A 14,204-nucleotide genomic window follows, 5' to 3' on the forward strand; every position below is an offset into this window, starting at 1 on the left:
GCATAGGAAAATGGAGAGCCCTCTGTAATAGTCTAGTTTTATAGTACAGTAATAGGGCTGGTTCCCTTGATTGCGGCATGATTTTGGTGAAAGAAATGCCTTGCAGGCATGCTTTATCACTTGAGTTTGAAACCATAATACAGTGCTTTAACACTTTAAAAGCTTTTTTTTTTTTTCTTCATAGGAAACTATGTAAGATTTGCTGTCAGCCTTTTGCCTGTGGAAATTTAGTAGTTACCTGCTCTCTTAGGTAGCTTAAGAAGTAGTGTTATCTTCATATTATGTGATTTTCTGCGGGAAAGTAAATCATACAGAAGTTGGGATTTAATTTACAATAACTTTTTAATGAGCACAAGAAGAATCCCATTTCTGTTACTCAAAGGAATAGAACTTCGGGAGATGCTGTTCGAGTCAGTTTTTCAACTGCAGATCTGTTCATACAGTGTCAGTTGTAGTCCTAAATCTGCAAGAAACTAAATTGCTGGAGCAGTATCACAAAGGGAAAAAATTTGCTACTTAGTGCTTACGCATATTAACACTATATATTGTTTGTTCAAAAAATTCCCATTTCAGTATGTTCCGTATTGCATTTCTTATGTGGTTTTTAAGTAAAAAGTGTAAAGTTGGTTTTTAACTTTCTCTTATCTTTTGTTATGATGACAGATGCTATAAGCTAGATGAGTTTAAAAGCATATCATCCTAAAATACCTGTTTGTCATTTTAAAAGCTAATGGAATTGAGCGTTTTGTAATCCAGGATCTTGTAACCATAGTCCAACTTGTTAAAAAAAAAAAAATTTACAGCAGCTAGGACTATTTTTTGTAACCATCTTCAGGTAAGAGGAGTAGCATTAAATTGAGGAATTGCAGTATCTTGTGTATTTAGAGGTATATATATATATATGTATAGCAAACTAAACTTTTCCAACTGTTCTCATGCTCAAAATACAGAACTATAGGACTGGTATGAAATGCTTGTATTTCTTTTCTTATGGAGAGGTAGCAAAGTATATGTTTACGAAAATAGCATGTGGAATTACTTCAAAATATGAGAGGGAGCATTAATATCTATCTAATCCAGGATTCACAAAAATTAATATTTTTCTAATCAAAAATTATGCTTAAAAGCTATGTTTTAAAAACCACTTGATTATTTAATAAAGGTTACTTGGGAGAAGGAGACAAATACTCAGTCACCTACTATATCTCTAATTACTGAAATACATGGAAATAAAATGGACATTCATGAAGTTGGGACGAGAAGGATATTTTAATCTCCTGAAGGTTGCTTGGGTGCCATAGAAAGTAAAAGTCATTTGGTTACTTTGGAGGAGTTCATTCAACAAGCCTGTGAAAACCTCTACTTCTAAAGAACCTTTTTTAAGCTCTCCAACATCAAGCTTTAGGATAACCTCAAGCTGTTGGAAGAGTAGGACAAGGTACATTACAACCGTTTGTCCTTTCTGCCTTTTGTCCGTTTGTCCTTTCTGTCCTTTCTGTCCTTTTCACAGTGGTACTCTGTAATTGCTCCAGAGCAGGCTTTCTGATGGCATGAGGATATTAGTATTCCACTTTACCACTGAGCCTTTTTTGTATTACTTATGCTGAAAACTTGTTGAAGCCTATTTGTGGTGTGTTGAACAGATGTTGTTGTGTTGTGTTGGTTTTGAGTCCCAACCTGTTTACTTTGTTATGGAAGTAACAGACTGTCTAACTGGGGTTGGGTCTCCAATGTTGTTCTTACCACCTTCATCTTCTAACTTTGTGTGTACTTGCTTCCATTTGCCTTTCATAGGGTGGAAGCTTTCTCTTCGTTTGTATGTCCTCTTCTAGTATTCACCCCTATTTTCACTATGACCTTCAGTCCAAACCTCTCAAACAGTCCTGACGATGAGCAATATGTATTATGATGATCAGTCAAATGAGATTATCAGTGTTCTAATTCTCAGATGTAATAGTTCCAGTATTTTTAGTGAATGCTCAAAACAGTATCCATGTCTGATTCTCAAAAATCCAAGCATAGGGAGGAGGCATCAATCAGATTGATGCATAGTGCAGTAAATGAATCAATCTCTTGGACTGGTTGTACCTTCAATGCTAAAGAGCCAAAGCATGAGTGAAGAAAAGGTCTATAGCTGTCTTGGTTTTAAAGACCCTGGTTGAGCTGTGCACAGGTATCAGTGTGCTATGAAATTCTCAACCTTGCATAGTTTTGCTTAGAGACTGGAGGAGACCATTGTCTTGACTGGATAATCTGCTATTAGTTGTGGATTTTTTTTTTTTTTTTTTGGAGGGCCCGTTCCAAAATAAATCAGCAGCCTGGAATGGGAGTTGTATTTGGCCAAGAATCAGTTCTACTTCTTGGTAAGTGCCACTAGCCCTATGCTTGCATAAACTGGACTTCCCATATTAGTGAGTCATGCTTTTTGTTAATTTTTTTTTTTTTGAGATGTACTGGGTGCAGCTGGCTGGCGTTTAGTTCTTGTCGAGAGAGGAAAACGATTGTGTTTTCCAAACCTTATTTTCCTTGGCCTTTAGTTAAGGCTGTATGATCCTTGACATATTTACATCTTTTTTTTATTCTTAGCCTATAACCCTTAGGTCTTTCAAAATATTTTAGTCCTAGAAAACCCCCCAAATCTTTAAGCCCTTAAGATGCTTTTGCCACTCCCCAATGACTTGGTCTCACTAATGTGATGATGCAGTCTTAAAATGTGATTCTAGGAACTATATATCTGGGATGCTACTGAGCTAAAGGAGTGAAGTCCATAGCCTTTGTAGCGGCTTTGCTCTGTTCATGGACAACGGACTGATTTTAAAAAGTGCTAGGCTGGTTAATCATAATATCTCTCATCCTGTCGTGACAGACTGTTATTTCACTGCTTTAGGCACTTGCATACTTGATGACGACCTGTGTGTCTGGCTGACAGGATTATCCAGTAGCGAGTACTTCATAGACAGGGGTTTGAGAGCATGATGTGTGTGACTGAATGGTATCTGTAGTATCAGATGGCAGAAAGAGTGGAATTCATAATGGAAAGGAAAGACACCAAATCAGATGATCGTGGAGAAGAACAGAAGTATGTTTGTGAAGATCTGGTCAGTCTTGCATTTGAAAAGCGCTCCCTGCCAGATCCAGGGTCGCTTCCCCTGACTTCAACAGTATCAGTCCTATAGGGATCCACTTACAGAGCTCCAAGTCGTAGTGGTTATGTGTCCTGGTTTCAGCTGAGATAGAGTTAATTTTCTTTATAGGGGCTGGTATGGGGCTATGTTTTGGATTTGTGCTGAAAACAGTGTTGATAATACAGAGATGTTTTAGTTGTTGCTGCACTAGTCCAGGACTTGTCAGCTTCCCATGCTGTGCCAGGTGCACAAGAAGCTGGGAGGGGACACAGCCAGGATAGTTGATCCAAACTGACCAAAGGGCTATTCCATACCATATGATGTCATGCTCAGTATATAATGCTGGGGAAGAAGAAGGAAGGGGGGACATTTGCAGTGATGGCGTTTGTCTTCCCAAGTAACCATTACGCGTGATGGAGCCCTGCTTTCCTGGAGATGGCTGAACACCTGCCTGCCCATGGGAAGTAGTGAATGCATTCCCTGCTTTGCTTTGTTTGCGTGCGCAGCTTTTGCTTTACCTATTAAACTGTCTTTATCTCAACCCTCGAATTTTCTTACTTTTGCTCTTCTGATTCTCTTCCCCATCCCACTGGGGGGGAGTGAGCGAGCGGCTGCGTGGTGCTTAGTTCCTGGCTGGGGCTAAACCACGACATTATGGCAGCTCTCGTGCTGACAGGTTCTCCTGGCCCCCTTTATTAATTTATATAGCTGATGAAGCTTCTAAGAAGGTCTGGAGGTGACTAGACAACCGACAGCTCATGAAGTCAGTAAAATAAATAAATGCACTCCATCCCTTTCTAGCATGCGCATCTTATGTGCTAGTCTGACTCATGGGTAACATACTTTGGGGGTAGAATAGGTTTTACCCCACCAGTGAAATTTGCTATGATTCAGGGTGAAATTCTGTGCACTTGAATTCATATGCTAGACCTAAAAAGTACGGGACTGGACATGCTACTGTAAGTATCATTAAGGCACAATTTTCCTTTTCCAGTCAGTAAATGCTAGTCATCCATTGCAGCTGACATTAATAGTTCTTACTATATCGCTTACTGAACAAATCCTGTAGAACCAGGGGATTCGTATATTCGCTTACTGTTTGGCATGTAAACTGTGCAAATGTCAGAGCTAATCTGCTCATGAAGTACAGAATCTCAGCTCTTCATTTGTCAAATTGCTCCGCAATGGACTATTAGGTGGTATGACTTGTTTCCTTTAGGCTCTCCCAATTAATTGTTCTATTATTTAAAGAGTGAAAGTAGAGGTCTACTGTTGCTCCCCTTGGGTCTAGAAGGTATAACTGTTCTGTGCTTGTTTTGTTCCCCTGGAACTACTGGGTTACCCAAGGGAGGAGCTATAAAACAACGATCTTGTTAGTCACGCCTGATTGCTTTATCAAGGACAAATTATCTTCATACTCCTGCTGCCCTACATAATTAAAAAGCCAAAATCCGTACCCAGCCAGCTCCTGAAATACCATATAGCATTTCCCTGAATAAGTACTTTATGGCATGCTCCAAAAAAGTGTCTCAACTGCTTGTATTTATATCCAAAGAAAGGTTGATAAACTGGGTTCAGTGAGAAGCAGTCCTTGCCAGAAAAGCTGTGGCCAAGTGTAATAAGGACCTAGAACCACTTCTGAGAGCAATCCAGGAAAACCATGTATTTTTATTTTCCTCATATGCCAACAAACTGATTTGAAAAGTAATAGGAAGCAGGGTAAAAATCCCTGGGATCCCCTTCTGCTCCTTATTAAGTCACAATTCCAAAACTGAAGTCGGTGTGCAAAGTGGGTTTACTGCTGCTGCATGGACTTTCAGAGAATGGTTTTACTAGTTGATGTTTTTCATGTTTCAAAGCCAAAATATGAATATTTAATGTAGTATGGACAAACTCTCAGAAGATCATTAAGTTTTGGTAATGCAGTTTGGTCCCCTCCTGTCTTAAAATAGAGGAGGAAGTACAATCTTATTGAAAGGCCTTTTGCAGTATCCTCTGATGGATTAAAAAATAGTTTTTAACATTATTTATGAGTAGGAAATCTCAGTTTTATTTTTATCAACATTCTTTTGTTTAGATAGTTTATATCAATTTAATGCTATCATAGATACTTACAAACACCAGGTATGTTTCTTCTCAGTCTTACTTTCATTAGACTAAACAAGATAAGGTCCTGAAATATCTTAAAAGCATCTCTTTGTTCTCTGGTCATACCAGTAATTCTTCTAAGCAGTTGCTTCATTTGGAACATGGATGACCAGAAAGATACAATATGCTGCAGATAAGAACTGCCTAAGTCACAGATAGGTAGATATAAATATTTTATGTGTAGTGAAACAATTTTATATACTGATATAGTACATGGTTTATTTTTCCGTCTAAAACTAAGGCTAATAATGTATTATTAACATTTTTATTTAAATGGTTAACTCTCCAACAATGTCACAAAAAGTGAAATTTAAGTAATTTTTGGATCCTAACTATCCTGAATTGCTGGAGGCTTATTTGGATTCATGACCTAGTTTTGATGTGTGTTAATTAATGTTGGCAGATATTTCCCTAGTGGGTACCCATTCAAGGAAGCCTGAGTGCAGGACTGGTTGTAGTTGGAGAAAATGTTTTGTGTCCATTATAGGCTTTTATTCTTTGAGGTTCTCAGCAGTCTGACTCATTTCTAGCTCTACAGATCACTCAGTCAACACTGTTATGCTAGTTAAATCTAAATGGTCGAAACTGCTAATCCATGACCAGAGCAATATTAATAAATAGCATGTGCAGCTTAGCAAAAAATAAGTACATGTAGCAGTAATGGACAGGTGAAACTGAGTGTGGAACGTTTCTTCACAGTTTCTTGCCAAAGCTGGGGGCTGCTATGACAATTTCATGTAGATGCTGTTCTAGGTTTGGCTTTTGAGAATAATTTAGCATATGTGCAATGTTATCTTCCTGTGATTTAAATGACAACAAAAAGGTTTAATTTCACCTGTTACATCATGTAAACAATGATAGCATATACACGGCCCATACTGTTTGTATTAAACAGTACGATGTGATCTTCAGTTTATTCGGTCAGCTCTGTTGGTCTCATCATTGTTTCTTTCCATAGTTAAAAGCTGATGCTGTTGCTCCAAGCTGTAAGTATGATCCAGCACAGTTCTTGTACAACGTGAGCTGTCTTTTTCCATCCATCTCCATATGAAACATAGAAGCATTAACACTTTAATTGAAGAAACTTTTGCAACAGTTACCTAAATTGGGGCTATGCCAAAGTCCATGAGTTTTTAAAATAAAAGAAATCTGCACAACCTCTGTATGTCAGTATATGGAAACTTGACTGTTTTCATTTACATTAACTAAATTGTTAACATCAATAATGACTGTAAACAGTATTTACTGTTTTTTAACATTGATTCAATTATCTTTTCAGAAGATGAGGAATGAGTTGGTAGAGATCAAGATTGGTAGTGACAAGACATAAATACTTGTCAATGTCACCAATTCCTTTGTAACGCATTTTAGTAAATGGAAGAAGGCATGTTTTAAAAGAAATTGCCCATTTAAAATTGCAAAACAGCAAAAAACCCTAAATCTGAGAATGAATATGAACAGTTTGGTACTGTTATTTAATCTGTCTTGTTTCATCTCACTGCAATCTCATCCAGTTGATGCCAACAAGCTGTCTGAATTGCATTCCAGTAATGGGAAAAAGTGCACACAGTTTTCCAGGCTCAGAGAAATCTTCAGTTTAAGTTTTCCGGTTTCAAACTGGACTAGAAAGTCAACTATTAAAGTGTGATGGTAAGTTTATTCTGTGGTGGTTTTTTTATTGGTGGAAATGACTAGAAAATTAATAACAATCTTGAATCCAATTGTCTTCGATTAGAATTGGAGAAAAGGCATTTTTGAGTATTCAGTTAAATCTACCACATGCTGTCTGGAAAGACTGAAATCCAACTGGCTTCAAACCTTTTTTTTTCCCCACAACATGAGCAGTTTAAAAGTTGCATGTATTTTCTGAGATACTCTAGGTACTCTCTCATTAGCTATGGTAGGAACTTTTGACTCTGGGCTGCCTCCTCATAATTCACTTCTCTGGGCCTACCTGGTCTGACTTCCATGTGCCAGAATCCTTTTCTTTTTTCTCCCCAGTGGTTTGTCTTTTTTATTCTGAGTCAGAAGATGTGGTAAGGTGATGCTGCTTCTCTCTGCAGCTTTATAGCAGATTCCTTTAGAAGTGCTGGATCTTGCCTCATGAAATTTCCACTCTTCACATCTTGAGTGGATTCAGTACACCAGTGAAAATGGAGCAGTCCCACTGTGGTGAGTGTAGTTATATTGGAGCACAGAAGATGTCTTCTGTAACATGTGAACATCTAACTCATTCTACAGAATACATTTCTTTATTCCACGGTGGAGAAGGAAACATTTTAAACCTAGTAAATGTTAGAAAATACACTTTTCAAATATTTATGTTAAATCTCAGTATTTCAAAGCTGTTGCCCAGTTTAATAGGAAGCCTCTTAAACTTTGCTTATATTGTTGTCTCACAAACGGAGTTCGTTACCCGGTGTACAACACCCACTACGCACACAGAGCCGAGATACCGGTTTACCTCAAGTTTTGCACGAGACCGGGTGCTAGGTGGTAGCTCCACAAAGCTAGCACCCCCTCCTTCATACAGGTACGGTACTTATACAGTCTAGTTATACATATGCATAAGTAATTACATAAAGCAGTTTTCTATTGGTCTACGTTGTCTCATCTTATTCTTAAAGCTACAGTATTACTTTAACATTCTACGCATGCTCAAAGGTGAGGGGTCTCCACTTGGGCCGGGGTCTCCAGCTCAAGGGATGTGACTTTTAGTATTATAATGAGGACAGTTTGCATGAGGGTGCTTCTTATCACACTTCTGCTAGCAGCTTCAGATTGTTCCCAAAACATCTTAATTAGCTTACATATTTCTCCAGGATGTGTTTCACTTCCCAAGGACAATAATTTTGATTAGACATTCTGCATTCTGGTCTGAATCCCCCTTACCAACTTTACGTAAGTCCTGGCCTTCTGCTAGCTCCTGATTGACTATAATATGGCTACTGCTTTATTAATCCTTAGAGGTTTATAGGTACACTATGTACAACTGTGGTAAATAAGCGAGAGTTGGCCGAGGTCTTTGTATACTTCATGTTCGCTTTTATATCCCGGATATAAACTTATTCTGATCGATACTTAGTACTTAATTATTAGTAGAAATCAGTGGACTGGTGAGTGGAAAGCTGGTAAACTTTTTACGATCTGGATTTGTGTACAATTGAGGGAAAGAGTTTCACAGTATATAAATACACTTTACAGCATACAGTTCATATAATACACAATTAGACAAAAGTGGAAGAGACGTCGTTGCATTGGCCAGAAAATGGACCATACCAGTCTGGCAAACTCGGCATTCTTGGTGCAGTCTAGTTCAAAGTGCCCTTGGCTTCCGTTTAGGAAAAAAAAAACCTCAAACCCTTCCTAACCAGTATCAGGGACAGGAAGGATTATTTATTTATATGAATAGCTTCTGTCCCACGTCCGTGTTCCCCTGCTTTAGTCAGGGCCAGTTGCGGCTTCTATGGTGGGGGGGGAGCTGTGGGGGTCCTGTGGGGGTCCTGGGTGCTCGACCCCGCTCTGGCCGAGGCTGAAGGGCGGGGGCAGCGGCAGGGCAGAGCCCCGGTACCCTCCCGAACTGCCGGGGAGCGGGGGAAAGAGCGGGCAGGGGAGGAGGCGCAGCCGGGCAGCTCCCGCGCCGGCCGCCTTCCGCCCGCTTTCAGCGGCCCCGGGGCGGGGCGGGGCGGGGCGGCCGGCGGCTCCGGGCCTCACCTGGCGGCGGCATGGCCGTGCGGGGCCGGGGCGGCGCCGGGGGCAGAGTCCAGCGCGGGGAGCCGGCGGCGGCAGGAGCCCGTTACAGGCGCGGAAGATGCCGCTGGGGCTGAGGAGCAAGAAGAAGGACAAGTCCAAGGAGACCTCCAAGCTGGTAGAGAGCGAGGCGGCGGCGCCGGCCCCCGCGGCGGCGGCGGCGCCGGCAGCGAGCGCGTCGCGGCTGCAGTTCCACACGCAGCTGGCGCACGGCAGCCCCACGGGCCGCGTGGAGGGCTTCGGCAGCGCCCGCGAGCTCTACGCGAAGATCGCCGAAGCTTTCCGCATCGACCCCGCCGAGGTAGGGCCCGCCGAGCCGGGCGTTGCCCGGGCGCGGCTCTGCGCCGGGGCCGCTGCGCTCTGCGGGTCGTAGAGGGGCCCGAAAGACGCAAAAAGGAGTTGGGGGCAGTTCTGTACTGTAACTGCCGGCGGGCATTTTTTTGCAAATCTTTGTGGACGTGGGTATTTTCCTTTTTTGGGGGGAAAAAATTCCTTTTGCGATTTCTAAATGAGCATTATTGTACGGGAAAGGATATAAGCATAACTGCATTTAAGTTTTACGCGGAAAAGCAATGATCCTTTTAAACAAAATATCTCTAGTGTGTTAGTTAACCTGTTGCTAGCCTGCTGTTTAACACAACTCTTAAGTGCTGGGTCAAACCATTTGTATTACAGTTGAGTGGAATAATTATTTTCAGTGCAGGAATTATTGTCTGTGGTGATTCGTTCCAGTTTCAAAAAAAACCCAAAAAAACCCATTAATGGATCCATGAGGGAAAATACCCAGAATGAAGGCGATGGAGGGTATAAATGCTTTAAATCTGACTATGTTTTCAAATTCCAACTGAATGTGATGCTTGGAAAGTTTTCCGCTTTGCTAGGTAATTACTTTTAAAAGGCCCACTGTTTAAGTGAGGCTATTTAAATCTGTAACAGGATTTTTTTTTAAACTCTGCTGCCTTTTTGATCTTTTTTTCTGAGCCAAGTTTGAAACATTTGTTTGGATAATGATTCATTTGTGTTTGTAAATGCATTGTTTTCTCTTAGTTAAAAGGTAGTGGCCGTATCAAGTTCTTCCTACGAAGTTCTATGAACCTTAACCTCTGAGTGGCAAATTGAAACGAAGTGCTAACATTTCATGATGCCTGCATGTGGCTGTACGGCCTTCCTTGTTTTCGTATTTGTAGCTGGCTCTTTTAAAATCGTAAAGACTACTGCTACAGACTTTGCTCTGTGAGTCTGCTGTGGCCTGACCTCGCAGTTTCAAACAGTAAATTCTAACAGAAAAGTGGCAGTAACAGTGAATACAGTTTAACCAGTCACTGTTGCAATAAGTAATTAAGAAGTACCAGTACCGTTGCCAGCCAACGCACCTATGTCCCAGACCTTCCCAGCTGCTTCCTGACCTCCTGCTTCTCTGTTTTCTTTCGATACTGAGCTGCGGTTCCCCTTTTGTTCTGTTCCATCTCCAGCTATACCTTTTACTCTCCAGTTCTCATAATTGCCAGATTATCTTCTATTTTAGTTTTCTTCCTGTCACTGTTGAACTTTCGTTACTGATCTTTTGGCTCTACTGACTTGAGAAAGAACAGCGTTTGCCAGGAAATTCAATTTTGTTTGAATGGTGCACTCCTATTTCTCCTGCTAGATGTATGACCTGACACCCCCAAAGGTTTTAGAGGAAGCACCGCATGTTTCATGGGCATCTATTGCCAGCCTTGTGCTGAACTAGAGAAGTTTCTTTCTTCTTTTCTCTTTTTCTCTCTACTGTCCCATTCCTATTTGGGTGGGGTTTTTTTGTTTGTTTGCTTGTTTGTTTTTTAATGTGGTTTATTGGTAAAAACGGATGGAGAATTGTTGCTGGAGGCAAAAATATCTCCTTGTGTAAAGGTGGCACAGCAGAGTGAAGGACACGAACCTGAGAGTCTTGCAACAAAATTTTGGACAAACAGGATAAAATAGGATAGATGAGCGAATAGCAAGGAGTGCCATGAAACGTGAACTTATTAGCAACTGCTGAGCTTGCTGGAAGTAAGGAAAGACTTGATATTTTAAATGGTATTATCTATTAATTAAAGCTGCTTTTGGACAGACAGTCTGGTGTAAAGAATAATGCCAGAAGCTACACCTGAGCAAACTGAAAGACATTGAGGTACTCAAATGCCATTTGTAGGTGTTATCTATCTAGGAAAGTTTCTGTGACCTAGCTACGCTGAAGCCTATGGGCAGTGTGATACCTGAATGCCTTTGGAAACAGGTACTATCACAGAGATCTCTGCCCTATAGTGACTGAGGTGGAAAATGGGGGGGGGGGGGGGTGAGGAAGAGCTCAGTGTAGAGAACATTTGGCTAACTGTTGCAGGAGGGAATACTTTTCATATGATATGTGAGTTTACTGCATTGTGGGCAAGGGTATGGATTCGTGGATAAGTTCCTGCTTAAGTGTTTTAGTACAGTTCAGGATGAGCTATACTTGTGATCTGTCACTTCTCCTTTTGATTCCACATGGTTACGGCACCTCGTTTCCTCTTTGTATCACATCTTGCAGGACCAGCTGAGTTTAACTTCTGCTGGAGAATCCCTTCCAGGATCTGTGATTGACTGCCAACAGTGACAGAGCGAAGCTTGTATAAAACACAGTATTTGTTGGACAGACACTGACAAAAAATTCTGTGCAGACCTGGATCATGGGTAGGGTAGGATGGGGACAGAACAAGACTGGTATAACTTCAAAGGGGACACTCCTTCACTCCTGTGAGGTTTGCTAGGCATCTATGAAGGAGTGAGCTGTAACAGCAGCTTTCTGAGGCTTTTCCTGTACTTATCTTTCCTTGTCTAGGTATTTTATTCTTCATCCATCTTCCTAGGTGAATATATATCCCGGTTATCCCTTTTGAACCTGACATTCAGCCTGCATTTCTGCCTACCATTCTGACTTTTACCATGACTACCATTTCTTCTTTTCCTGGTCCAAACTGAATGTTCTTTCCACAGGGAGGTGGAGTGAAGACGGCTTCTAGCGATGGATTGCCTGTATCATTAATATGAATGCTGTTTGAGTTAGATCATGTTGTTCTTGACTTTTAACTTGATTTCTTCAACAGGGTTTCAACAAGGAAGCACAGAGCTAAAAAAAAATATAGATGCAATTCTTAACACCACAACCCATCCACAGTTACGTGTATGTTTCTACTTGCATAAATAATACAAGTATCTCCCCTGTTTTTTCTATGGAGGATGAAGTAGGAAAAGTAGCTGGAAAAAGTATTTGTGTATGGTCTTGGCCATTTAGGATTACTACTCCACTGTGACAGTCGGAAAATGTGTCAGGGAATGTTATGTTCCCTGTAAGGGTGAAAGTGCTAAGTGCAGCCTGTATGCTAAATAAATGAGCCCTGACCAAAGGACAATGTGGGTCTGTTAAAGCATTTGGTGATGGTGTGCTCCTGTGAGAGCACATGGTAGAGCTTTAAAGTATTCAAAGTAGCTAATTGGGCACTGGGAACGTGGATATTAAAGTCCAACTGTAGCAGGGCTATTTCCTGATCAGATGAGAAGGGAATGGTAAACCACAGAAGCTATATGGACTTTCGGTTTGTGTACTCATAATTTGCACTTCTGATTATTTTGTTTGCTTTGGAAGGCGAAGCATGGTGAGGCTGGTGAGGTAAGCTGAACGCTCAGCGGGTGTGTCTGTCAAGAGCCCGTGGAGGTTGGGGTTTCTTTCACGGTGGAAGGAATTTTGCTTTGTAAGGGGAATACCGGTGCTTCCCGGTACCACCAAGGGCAAAAATGCAGCTCCTTCTGTCTCCTCCAGTAACAAGAGTTCAGCTGCTGAGCTTGTGTCTGGGCTGTTGTTCCACGAGCCTTGCCTCCCTATGCTAACCAGTTAAGTATACTGTGAGGCTGTGCCTCATTAAACTTTCATAGAAGTGTTTGATTTAAACCTGTTCGATTTAAACTTTTATGAAAGAGTACTGAAAAATAAGCCACTATGCGGAAACTTAGGTTTCTGAATAAAAATGACCTTACTACAAGAAAAAATCTGAAGTGTATTTTAGGAGGTTAGAGAAAAGGGTCAGCTTGTGAAATCCTCATCACCAAACTGGGCGAACTTTTAGAGTATATGCTTATCTGTTGAAACAAATTGTTCACAATCTTGCCTACAGATTAAAGACTTTAAATGAACAAACTTAACACTCCCTACAAAGCGCCTCCTCCCAACTCTATGGCAACAATTGTTTGCTTGCTGTTCCCCTAAGCAGTGCTTAAATTTCACACCTGCATTATGTGTGATGCTTGCTGTGTTAATCATCTGTTTTTCAAATACTTTTAAGCTGTATGGAAGAACTTACGCTGTAATTCTTGTGCACTCTGGGTTTAAAAAAAGAACAATAAAACACTGAATGCTTATTTTATAGTACTCTGAGTGTATTTGGGGAAGCAAAGTTGCATACCTGATAGAGTACCAAAAGCACACTAGAACTTGGAGGACTTGGTTACTCTTCCTGTGGCTGCAGCTAGTCAGGGCTCCCACATTTTCCTCAGGGAGGATGAAGTGAGTAAGGTACCTAGAAAATGCGTCGGTGATTTCTTGATATAATGATGCCTACGTATATAGGGAAATATGTCAGTGGGTGTTACATCTTGCTCAGAAGTAGAATTCCCATTTTGCCACCTCTTAAATAGAGCAAGTGATTATGATCTCCTTTGTAAAGTTAGCTGAGATCTACTGATTTTAAAAGCGCTTTTAATAGCTTCTGAGTATGTCATCTATCAGTCAACTTATTTTTGAGTTCTCCTCAAGATGTAGGCTTAATATGGAAGATGAGAATGTAATTAATATATAGGATATGCAATACGGTACTGCATATATACTTTATATAACACATAGCGTAACCCTCTTTTTCTTAGCTAATATAGTTTCTTTATATAACTCACAGTGTAACCCTGTTTTTATTGGCTAATGTAGTCTCTTCCTATTGAAAACACTGATGCAGGGAATAATCTGTTAGTAATCGTATCTGACAAATCTGTTTTATAAGGTTGTGCATAAGCCCCCAGTCCCTGCCAGCCGAATGGAATTTCCTTGTTCTGTGTGCCACACAAGATAACTCTCAGTGAAGGAGGTATCCTAGATACTTCATGACTGATGTAACAGTTATGATTTATAATGTCTTG

General features: G+C 40.8%; 1 protein-coding gene across 3 annotated transcripts in view; it reads left to right on the forward strand.

Annotated features, from left to right (window-relative positions):
- The first annotated feature begins 1,327 nt into the window (after positions 1–1,327).
- GIPC2 (GIPC PDZ domain containing family member 2) overlaps positions 1,328–14,204 on the forward strand; it is a 34,687-nt gene continuing 21,810 nt past the window's right edge. Inside the window, exon 1 of one of the 3 annotated variants that reach the window (XM_072868944.1) lies at positions 1,328–7,445. Coding sequence is in view for 1 of the 3 variants with exons in the window: in XM_072868943.1 (XP_072725044.1) it covers positions 9,085–9,324 (240 nt within the window). In the remaining 2 variants the exon portion in view is untranslated. Of the gene's footprint in view, positions 7,446–8,871; positions 9,325–14,204 lie in introns of those variants that run through there. The other 2 variants (XM_072868943.1, XM_072868945.1) reach the window with 2 other exon arrangements.

The sequence above is a fragment of the Ciconia boyciana genome, chromosome 7, assembly GCF_034638445.1.
Source record: "Ciconia boyciana chromosome 7, ASM3463844v1, whole genome shotgun sequence".
In the NCBI taxonomy this organism is placed as follows: Eukaryota; Metazoa; Chordata; class Aves; order Ciconiiformes; family Ciconiidae; genus Ciconia; species Ciconia boyciana.